The 12,050-nt window shown below is 42.6% G+C and overlaps 1 protein-coding gene across 1 annotated transcript; it reads left to right on the forward strand.

Moving 5' to 3' along the window:
• The first annotated feature begins 369 nt into the window (after positions 1-369).
• On the forward strand, positions 370-10,520 carry RPL31 (ribosomal protein L31). Its single transcript, XM_077482642.1, has 5 exons — positions 370-388; positions 3,168-3,276; positions 3,594-3,719; positions 6,624-6,736; positions 10,374-10,520. The coding sequence occupies exons 2-5, from the start codon at positions 3,170-3,172 to the stop codon at positions 10,403-10,405; spliced, it is 378 nt and encodes a 125-aa protein (XP_077338768.1). The 5' UTR covers positions 370-388; positions 3,168-3,169; the 3' UTR covers positions 10,406-10,520.
• The last annotated feature ends 1,530 nt before the right edge of the window (positions 10,521-12,050 follow it).

Raw genomic sequence — 12,050 nt, forward strand, 5'->3', positions numbered from 1 at the left:
TCTGGTGTAAAGCGCCATCTAGTGGACAAATGTTTAAGTTGCAGTTTCCCAGTAGCATAAGCCACGGTTTTTATTTTCCCACCAAAGCGCTACAGCTGTATGAATGACTGATAACAACATTGTATGTGCGGCATTTTGCACTGATGAGGTGAGATAAACGTTACTAGCCTGGACTCATTATACCAATTAGGTCTGGCTGCAGACTGGAGCTCCACTACCGTATCACATTCCTCTCCGTTACACACGCTTCCTATCCATTCTAATGACAAGCACCGCCCACACGTTGAACGCGCTGACGTTATAGGACCCGGAAGCACTAGTGTGTCGTAGAGTAGACTTCTCTCCCACAATCCCTTTCTACTTCCTTTCCGTCATTGTCCCTAGAAGAGTGAGTATGTTCTTGGAGCGGTTCTGTGATGGTATCCGTCGCCATCCTCCCTCCTCTGAGCTCATACAGCCCCGCCATCCCCGGGTGTGGAGGCGCAGTGTCTGAGCTTCCAGCCGAGGCCTGTGTTGGGGGTGGAGGGTAGGGGTGGCTCCCGGGAGATGGACACCTTAGGACTTCTGTCATGGAGCGCCGTTTCCTCATACGCTTCCCTCCTGGGCGCCGCGCACATTAATTTTGGTGTGATAGAGGAGTATGAAGCACTGTGCCGTGCGTTCAGACAGGCCCTGGTGCTACATCATACATAGGGCTGGTGATCTGAGCACTGAACGAGCTTGTCATAGACCAGTGATGGCGAACCTTGGCACCCCAGGTGTTTTCGAACTGCATTTCACATGATGCTCATGAACTTTTGCAGTGTAGTTGGGCATCATGGGAAATGTAGTTCCAAAACATCTGGGGTGCCAAGGTTTGCCATCACTGTCATAGACTGTGTCAGACAGGAGACCCCCCCCCCCCCCCTTTTATTTTTTCCCCCCACACGGCTCTGGAGATAGTCCATAACTGTCCATCACATCTTCCCCAGGATTCCTTGTCAGGGCTGTGTATGGGGACACGGGTGATCTCACATGAGGTCTTGTGTGTGTGTGTGGTGGTGGTGGTGGCGGCCACCTTGTATGGGGACACTGGTGATCTCACACAAGGTCTTGTGTGTGTGGTGGTGGCCTTGCAGCGATCCTCACCTTTTGCCACTGCTCATGGGAGCATTGCTCCTTTACAAGATGTGTATATTGCTGCCAAGGAGCCCCTGGTGCTGTGTACGGCCAACCGTTCATAGACAAACATAGGTTTCTTGATGCAGCTTTGTGCATAAAGTGCAGCAGATGCAACTTCCTGAATGCAGATAGTCTACATCTAATCAGACCTATAAATGGCTGTACGCAGTGCTGGGGGTCCTAGGCATTAAAGTGTGCAGTGTGTGTACTTTGTAAGGAACAATCTACCATGTACATGCTAATTATTAGCTTGCCTGACTATGCAGTCCTGCCATCACTGGCTGTATGTTTGGGTCAGTAAGAAGTATACACAGCTCTCTCTGCCCATCTGTAGTGCATGGACTACTTTGAAGTCACACAGATATGAATGGTACTCGTGGGGTATGACTTGTCATGAGACTTTGCCGTCCCAAGTTGCACATGTGTGAAAGGGGCTTTAGGCTCCATACACAGTTGGACTCCAAAGTTGCATAGACTTTGACTAGTGATAATGGACCGCTGTTGCGCGCACAAGTTGCATTGTATAACATTCAGATAAGACTTTCATGCAACTTCTGAGGGTTATGGCCCTTAAGTTGCCTGAAAGTTGGACCAAAGCAGTGCATGGACTACTTTGAAGTTGCTGCAACTTTAAGTTGCACGTATATGAATGGTTAGTGGAAAACATGGGGAACGACTTATGTAACTTTCGCACAAGTGTGAATGGAGCCTAATTCAGATTCTTACATAGTAAATTGAACCCATACTTTGCTCATACCTGGTACTATAGCAGTAGGCACCTTCAAGCGGAAGTAAACCCATAGATTTAAGTTAAAATAAAATTTAACTTTTTCGGCACATGCTGGCAATGTTATGTTTACACTGGATGTGCTCTTAACCAAACTGTCAAACCATCCAATGTCTGGTGTCATAACTGGTCACATGTGCAGAGGTTAAACAAGAAGCCAAGATGGCAGCTTCCTTGGCTGAATCCGATAGGAAGGTTAAGATTTACTTCCAATTTAACACCTTCCCTCTTATTCTTGCAGCCATGGTCCCCTGAAAGAATTCTGAAACTGCTGCCATAATCTAGCAGTCAGAATCTATCCAGGGCTAAGCAAGCTCCCCCTGCCATCATGTGATATGCAGGCTTGGTGATTGGCCACTTGATCACCAAACCCTCAACTGTTGGACTAAAGGAGGCGGACAAGTGTGTATCATGCCAGGAATTAGGTGCTTTATTGGCAGATATGTTTTGGGGAAGATATGTACTGACAGGATTCTGTGCCTGCTTTGCAGTGAGCACATTACTTTCCCTGCTATGGATTTTAGTGCTTTTCTCCCCATCAGATAATGTTCATTAAAGCAGAACTAGGCTTCAGGCAGTTTTTTTTTATTGCATGAGATCTCTCTCCTACTATAAAATACACTTAGCCGCCCACTTACTGTCTTCTCTGGCGATGTACTGAGCAGCAGGAGTAACATCCTGCACCAGCCAATGAACACCGGCAGTTAGGAGAAGATGCTGATGAGGTACAAGGACTGTTGAAGTAAAGGTAAGTTTAGCCTTGCATTTTGGCTCCATGTAAATGGAGCTTTACAAAACGCCAGTTCCCTTGGCAGGAATAAATGCTTATATAGAGCATTCTTCTAAAAGCATTTAGACTTTTTTTTTTTCTATGCTCGTAATTGTCTTAATGTGCATGGACACATAGGATAACACTGAGTTGCTTCTACAGGCAAACACTAAACTCCTGTAGAAGCAGTGTGGGTTTTTTTGTTTTGTTTTTTTGCCAGTGTGCATGGGCTCTAAAAGTAAACTTTACCATGCAGAAAGATTATCCATTGTATTTGTAAAATTGAGTTTACAGTGTCACTAACAGCAAAGTGTATTTGTTAGTCATTTTAAACAATTCGCTCTGGCTGTGTCTTGCAACAAAAGTGCCAGTGACGGTAAGCCCAGGCTGTACTAGTGTATAAAATCGTATTGTAAGCTTCTTCCTAATGTGTGATTCTTGTGTCCACAGAGATGGCGCCAGCAAAGAAGGGAGGTGAGAAGAAAAAGGGCCGCTCTGCCATCAATGAGGTAGTTACTAGGGAATACACCATCAATATTCACAAGCGGATTCATGGCATGTAAGTTGTAGAATAGGCCGTTCTTTGTCATGTCCGTAGCCATCTGCTGCTTTGTCATTTTCTGTCGTAGCTGAAATCTCTATCATTCATATGTTCTTCATCTTTAACTGTTTATTAAACGTGAATGAAATCTGAATTTGTGCATATTTTATAATGTTCTATTGTTTTGTGGTGTTACTGGTTTTTAACTGTCGTAGTAGCCTATATTGATACACCTATCTAGAATGTGCAGTGCACCAAAGCCTTTTAGTTAGTAAATGTGGTGAATCCAGATCTATACTTTACTAAATCCACGTGTTTCCTCCTCATCCTGTCAGTGGCTTCAAGAAACGTGCTCCCCGGGCGCTGAAGGAAATCCGCAAATTTGCAGTGAAAGAAATGCGTACTCCTGATGTGCGTATTGACACCAGGCTGAACAAAGCTGTGTGGGCAAAAGGAATCAGGTGAGCATTTCTAAAGGGGGAGGATATGATTTATTGAATACAGAAGTCTCGCAAATTAAAGTGGAACTTCAGGAATTTCAGCACTTTTGACACTGTGCTGGCTTATAAGTTAAGTCCAAACAGGTGTATGCCACCTTGTGGACTTATCTCATTTTATGAACTAATATGGTCAGCACATATATTTTTTTTTTATATTATTTTTATTTTTTTTTAACTACATAAGGACTGCCACATATACGTCGGAACTTTGAAGAGGGGTATCTCGGTAACGGCAGCAGCTACTGCCACAACCAAGATATCCCTCTTTACAGGAGGCGGTCCTGTGTGTGATAACGGTGGTCTCCGTTGCGGGTTCACCGCGAGATCACCATTATCGGTGGTGGGAGAGGTGCCACCCGCCGCTTACTGTAGTGGCGGAGGCGATCGGGTCCTTTCCATTGTTGGGTATAGACGAGTGAGGCTAAGATGGTCCCCCACTCGTCTCTATACCGTAGGAGGGCAGAAGCAATGTCAAAACGTCACTTCCGCCCATATCTCTTAAAGCAGGGGGGCCCAAACTTTTGAATAGTGAGGGCCACTTAAGTGATTTAGTAACCAGTCGTGGGCCACAATGAGTAGCTGACAGTCCCATCTGCATATGAAAAGCGGACAGACACAGCCCACTCTACTCTATGGGCCCTTTCATCTGATCAAATGGAAGAGGACGGAGCCACTTTCCGTTTGTGTTTTTTTTTTTTTTTTTTTTATAGCAGATCGGATTGGAAGGAGGCAGGTGTAAACGGACACAAGTCTGTTTACATCTGCCGCTCCATAGAGGTGAATGGAGGGTCCGATTGGGTCAGACAGATAACGTTAAAGGGGCCTAAGGCTACTTTTACACTGATGGTCTGCGGTTTACCCACACCTGTGGCTTTCCTGCAGGTTAGCTGTACTTTGCCATAGAATTCTATCATCCTGCAGGTATGATGCACTCTCGGAAAGTGCACCAAACCCACAGGTAAAATCAGGTCCGATTGGGTCAGACAGATAACGTTAAAGGGGCCTAAGGCTACTTTTACACTGATGGTCTGCGGTTTACCCACACCTGTGGCTTTCCTGCAGGTTAGCTGTACTTTGCCATAGAATTCTATCATCCTGCAGGTATGATGCACTCTCGGAAAGTGCACCAAACCCACAGGTAAAATCAGAAGTCTATGGCTTAGTGCAGGTAAGCTGCAGGTACACTGCACTACACCTGCAGATCAGTTTAAAAGCAGCCCAGTAACCACTGCAGAAGAGATGTCCATGCATACACTGATTTTAGTAATAAACTTGCTGTCCCAGGCAGAGTGCATTTGGTATCACTCCACCTATGACAGGAGCTGGTGCTATACAGTAAGCATTGGCTTGTGTGGTTCTGCAGCTGCTGGCTTCATTCACAATACTGATGCTCTGGCATGGCGGGTAGACAACCTGCAATCTAGGCTTGCCCAGCTGCCATACCAGAGCAGGAGGTCGCGCGCCACATATGGCCCCCGTGCCACTGGTTGGGCACCCCTGTCTTAAAGGTACATATTTTATTTTTATTTTTTTCCATTGTAATTTTTTCCAAATTTTACTTTTTTTATTATTATTGCATTTAAGTCCAATTATGAGATCTGGGGACTTTTTGACCCCAGGTCTCATATTTAAGAGTACCTGTCATGCTTTTTCTATTACAAGGGATGTTTACATTCCTTGTATTAGGAATAAAAGTGATCTTATTGTATTTTTACACTTTTTTTTTTTTTTTTTTTTTTAAACACCCTGTGCCGACAAGCTCGCATCACTGGTGCCACGTATCGGTGCCACCTGTCATCAGTGCCACGTGTCATTGTCCTGGTGCTCCAGGGCCTTCAAAAGTGTAATAGTCAACAATTTAGATGTGTAATTTATGCTCCTAGAACACCTGATGGCGCTCCCTGCATGTTGGGCCTCTATGTGGCCAGGCTGTGAGAAAGTCCCACACATGTGGTATTGTAATACTCAGGAGGAGTAGCAGAATTTGTTTGGGGGTGTCATTTGTGGTATACACATGCCATGTGAGAAAAATAACATATTACAATGAAATTTTTGTGGGAAATAATAAAAAATCTTAATTTTGCAAAGAATTGTGGGAAAAAAATGACATCAAAAAGCTCCCCATGCCTCTTACTAAATACCTTGGAATGCCTACTTTCCAAAAAGGGGTCATTTGGGGGGTATTTGCACTTTCCTGACTTGTTCGGGTCGCAAGGAATGAGATAGGCCACCAGTACATCAGATGTGATCAATTTTGTGCGATTCGCACCACAGCTTGTAGACTCTCTAACTTTCACAAAGACCAAATAATATCCACTAATTTGGGTTATTTTTACCAAAGATATGTAGCAGTATAAATTGTGGCCAAAATTTCTGAAGAAAAATTAATTTGCATAATTTTGTCACAGAAACAAAGAAATATGCATTTTTTTTTTTTTTTTTTTAATTTTTGGTCTGTTTTCATTTATAGCGCAAAAAATAAAAACCCCAGTGGTGATCGAATACCACCAAAAGAAAGCTCTATTTGTGGGGGAAAAAAAAAGGGAAAAAAAAATATTTTGGGTACAGTGTTGCATGACTGAGCAATTGTCATTCAAAGTGTGAGAGCACTGAAAGCTGAAAATTGGTCTGGGCAGGAAGGGTGTTTAAGTGCCCAGTAAGCAAGTGGTTAAACATGTAAACGCCAAATCTGAAAAAGAGGCCTGGTCCTTAAGTGGTTAATTGCTGCAATTCCTGGAGTTCCACTTTAATTCATTAGTAATATTTTGTTTTATAAATGTTTGTATTTTAACATTTCAATGTTAAAATAGAACCTTTAGACGTATATTAACACATTTTGAATGCCTATACTATGTTTTCACGCAGGAATGTTCCATACCGCATTCGTGTGCGTTTGTCCAGGAAGCGTAATGAGGATGAAGACTCTCCCAACAAACTGTACACGCTAGTAACATATGTGCCAGTTACTACATACAAAGGTATTAGGGGGGCACCGAATTAAAATTTTGGTACCGAAAATGCAGGGTTCATTTAACTCAAAATTAGTTTTTAAAATATATTTATATTTTTATATATAATTGTATTATTGACTTTTTAATTTAATAGCATCAATTTAAATTAAGATGGCTTTATTGTTGGCCATTATTGGCACCATTTTTAGTGCAAGAAAAGCAAGAAAAATGCAGTCTCTAATCATCTCTTGTATCATGTCTGCAGTAACTTGGAGGAATTGCAGTCTGCTCACATCTGTAATAAAAACATCTTTGCCATTCTGAAGCTTCCCTCCAACCGCTTTGCATATTTTATATATACTGTGATTCTGTACTTGCCAAATATGCTGCAGAAATCTCTCCACTGATCTGGCTGCACCCATTTTAACTGGGCAGATGAAGCTGTTGCCTGTTCACTTCCTGGATTTACAGACAGGGGCACACCTGCAGTTCTCATTGGCCCTCTTATGACTCCCTCCCTTCCTGGCAAACTCTCAGAGTGAGAGCTGTGCACAATATCATGAGCCTAGGCTTTCCCAGACAAACAGAAAGTGGGCTGTATAAGGTATTAACTGGATAGTAAAACTTATTTTTTCTGCCAAAGTTAAAATCATAAGGGCAGAAGACTTAATAGATGGAAAGATGAAAAAATGTCCGCTTTAAACTTACACACTGCTAATGGTATTAGCAAAATTTCCATTTTGGTGCACCTCCTAGCATACGTGATACAGGAGATGGTCAGAGACTGGAGACATGATACAAGGGATCAATACAGCCTCACTGGTGCCTGCCAGATGCAGCTTCACTGGTGCCCATTTTAGAGTGGCGATCTCCTGCTGTGTCACGGAGCTGGATTTGAATTTGCTGGGCAACCGCAATAAGTGTCACACTGATTTAATGTCCTGGCATTGGGTCAGTGTGCCGTGTATCACAGGAAGTGGGACATTGTTACTGTGGCCACCTGGACAATTTAGCTCTGACACAGGGAGATCACTGCTCTGTGTGAGAATGAGGTAGGGGAAGACTGAGCCACCAGGATGACATGCCCGCAATGAGCGGCACCCCAGTGCAGGTCCGTCCGTCTGTCTCCACACACACCACCCCCCCCCCCCTTTTTTTTTTTTTTAATTTTCTTCTTGTGCCATTATTTTCTTTCGGCCCCATGCCAAAAACGCAGTTTTTGGCTGATTTGTTTCAGCGGCCAAAATTTCGGCGCACCGCTAGTATTTATAGCTCTTATTTAACCATTTCGCCGCTTGAGTCATTTTTGCATTTTGTGCACGTTTAAAACAAAAAATGGATCGGGATTTTTTTTTTTTTTTTTTTTTTTTAACACTTTGTTTCAATGATCATCGTAAAACCATGTTTTCAACTTTCATGAATAGGTTACATTCATGACAGCTGTGATTACTAGTGATCTGTATCCTGTACTAATTGCATGGTACAGGATGCTATGATTGGCCTACAGCTATCACATGTTACCTGAGCCAATCACGGTTCACTGATATAGGAAGCAGATTTGTTATGAAGCAATTCATTTGCAACAGCCTTGTTTACATTGTGATCACATAGCAATCACATGATCCCCCTGGCCACGAAGGCCAGGTACCAAGACTTCCAATCTGTTCTGTCCATTGGAACTGGAGCAGGCACGATGATGTACGTGATTGTGCCTGCATGCGTATAATTACTGTGGAGGGTCGGCAAGTGGTTAAAGTGCACCTGTGTCCAGGCTGTAGATTAAAGTGTGAACATATTCCTAATAAGCAATTCAAAACTATTAAATGGCCTCTGTGGCTACAGGAATTGTCAATAGATAAGTGTCTAAAGCCAAAACCTTTATTTTTTTTCTATTTTGGATAAGTAGGAGAGGGCTGAAACCACTGTCAATGTGTTTCTGTGAATTTTCATTTTTGTTTCATTAGAGACATTTCCCTTTACTTCTGGGAGGATCTCTTTCCTATGTGAGGGAAATCCCCTCTTGTTGCACTAAATGTCCTGAGTGGAAGATATCACCTCTTATTCCTGTTTTAGTGGCTACTCAAATTTTACCCTTGGCCTCACTTTCATTCTCTGCACAATTAGAGCACATTTCCCTAGTGAGGAAAAAAGGATGGCAATAAAATCGGATTACAGCAAACCATGTGATCTACTTTGTCTTGTAAATTGTTAGGAAATATGATGTGGGAATAAATGGTGTTTTTGATCTGAGTGATGAACAGTGATGGGAATTTTCAATACAAATTAGGTGTCTTTTGTTGGTGTTAAATGAACTCTGCTTTAAGAGTTCTTCTGTGATTACGCCTAGCTGCCATAGCAGTGCTTGCTCACTCCCACCGGTAAAATATCATAATTCTTTAGTTGGATGGTGGCTGCAATCTCTTTTACAGTCTTGGGCATGATGCCTGTGGCATGAGAACTCGGAATGTTGTCTGTGTGTTCTTATTCATTCGCTGTTACTGTTCACCATCACAGAAGTGAGCTCCCAAATTGCACGTGAGGGGGTTTGAATCAGAAATAACAGTTCACTCCTGTGATGGTGACCAGTAATGGCTGGTCCTACCTCAGCAAAACCCTGGGAGGTTTCAGGACGGGCTTTATGTAGCAAGGGCATTATTCAACTTTGGTCAAAGCTTTCCTTTTTTTTTTTTTTTTTTTTTTTTTATCTGCATAGGTAGGTTGGTTGTTTCTTTAAAAAAAGTAAAAATTTAGGAACATTAATCCGTTAACTGATGCATACAGCTGCTAAATTGTCAGGGCATCCAAGTTTCAAGAACCACTGGTAATAAAGGGATTAATGTACCAAAGTCTTAATCACGCTGCTTCCAGCTTAGGTCCAATCCTTTATGATGTGCTGGTTGGTGCAGAAGCTAACACAAGTGGAGAGGCGCCTCTGGGTGCAGTAATTTGAGCAAAACGGCTTTAGGGCCGGTTCACGCTTGTGCGATACAAAAACCTTGCGAATCTAGTGCAGGTTCCTGCATCGTACCGGACACGCACTGCAGTTCACACTGCCATATGCAAACTGCTGGGGAGTGTCGTATGTTAACGACACCCCCATTTCAGCTCGCTTATTACACGCTATCCGATTCTGTTCCGAACAGAAAAAAAGGGTCCTGTGCGTGTTTAGACTGAATGCGGTGCGGTAACAGCCATACTATCTGTGTGGCTGATATCACACTGCACAGACATCGCATGTAATGTGAACAGCAGTGCGTTGCAATTTACATGCAATGTCTAGCATCGCACAAGTGTGAACCGGCCCTAAATCTTGGGGGGTTCATGAATATAAAAAAAAAAAAAAAATAGTTGGCACAATTTTTTTGTATAATGTGAAAGATTTTGCAAATAGAACATGCTTTAAAATGACACGTTCATGGAATTGCGCCAAATTTTGGTACTTAAAAATCCCCGCTGAGTGCAGAGAGTCGGCTATGGCAGGAGCCATACTTCACTTTAATAAAAAAAATAACCAACACATTATACTTGCCTGCCTTGTACAGTGGTTTTGCACTTTTAGTTTATGATGTTGCATACTACTTTTATGTTACATATGTGAACATGAAAGTATTTGCTTTTTGTTATTTTATGTTTGTGTATTAAACAATAATTTTTATTTTTGCAGGACTACAGACAGTCAACGTTGATGAAAACTAAACTTATTCTTCATTGTTGAAATAAAAAAAGATGATAAAACTGAACAGCTTTGTCTATGTTCTTATTGCACAGCTGTTTGCTTAACCACTTGCTTACCAGGCACTTTCACCCCCTTGGCTCAGGCCAATTTTCAGAGCTGTCATACTTTGACAATTGCACGGTCATGCAACACTACCCAACCAACATTTTTATAATTTTTTTTTTATTTTTTAGAATTTTTACCACTGGGGTTTTTATTTTTCGCTAAAGAAGCAACAACAAAAGCCATCCAACACTATACCCAAATTAATTTTGTCATGGTAAGTGCCATATTATGGAGTTCAGGACACAGGCTGAATATTCATAGACCATAGGTTATATCACTTTCAGGTGATTGGACACTAGCAAAGCTTTTGAGGACATGTACTGTATAACCTTACCCCGCTCCATAAGTCCTCAGGTTTGTTGCAAGAAATGCAGAGTAACGCTATTAGAAGAGAGGGTGTCCTATACTGTACTCCAAGAAATGTATTTTACAGGTACGTTGAAAAGCTTTTTATCTTAGGCCTCATTCACACCAGGCAGTTCTGCTGCCTCGGAGTCCGCCGGCTCTCTTGATCTCCGCTGAGCTGGCGGATGACAGGTCCCTCTCTGCTCACTGAGGGGGTATGGGCTTGTCGAGCTCCGCTGCTTGCAGTGGAGAGATCACTTGAAAACGCATGTCTGTCTTCCTCAGATCTTATCCGATCCACCAGGGACGGATGCAAACGTAGGGCCATCCGTCTGGTTTTAGTGGATCGGACTGGGTCAGATGTCAGTGAACATGACACAGCTGACATTCGTCGCTCCACAGACTAACATGGAGCGCCCCTTCAGGTCTGCCAACAAAACTGACAGGTGGACCTGAATGGTTCCAACAATGTGAAAGGGGCTTTAGAGCAGAACTCACTCTCAACATTAACTTTGTTTAGTCCTTATAGTGCTAGCTTTAGTGAATTGATAGGGAAGTATATCTTTATTTGTTTTTGAATTTTTCTTTAGTTACTGCCTGATTTTTCAGGCTTGGGCAAATTATGTCATAAATTCAGGAGTCTTTAGGAGCAGAGAAGGGCTTCTCTCAGCTAAGCACATCCTCCTGCCTGAGCCAAGGACAGATGCATTCCAGGAAGTAAATCCTGCATAAATTATTTGCCCTTACTCAAGATGGCTATGGTTCAAAATGCTACTGGATGTTTTTCAAAGTGATTTCTCTGCTAAATAAAGCGTGGGGGGATGGGTGGGTGAGATTGCTTTAAATATTGAAAATGAATTAAATAACATTTTTGGTGCTTGGATGCAATGGGGTTCCTCTTTAGTTGTACAGGACACAGGCTGAATATTCATAGAACCTGGGATGTCCCCAAACAATGAATGAGAAGGATTGACAACAAACAAAACTGGGCCAACAAGCTCAATAACGGGTCAACAGGCCTGAGGTGTGAATGTGCAGGAAACCAACCAATCTGGAAGAGTGAGCACATAAGAGTGCTGGAAGTGATTTTCCTTTTAGAGTGTAATCTTTTGAGGTAAGTTGTCCTATCAATTTAGCAAGGCTGATTTTGAAGCACGCTGGGGGAGACTTACTAAAACTGGTTCACACACAAACTGGTGCAGCTCTACATGGTTT

This window comes from Lithobates pipiens, unplaced genomic scaffold (genome assembly GCF_037356315.1).
Source record: "Lithobates pipiens isolate NorthernLeopardFrog02 unplaced genomic scaffold, aLitPip1_a1.2 Scaffold_16, whole genome shotgun sequence".
Lineage (NCBI taxonomy): Eukaryota > Metazoa > Chordata > Amphibia > Anura > Ranidae > Lithobates > Lithobates pipiens.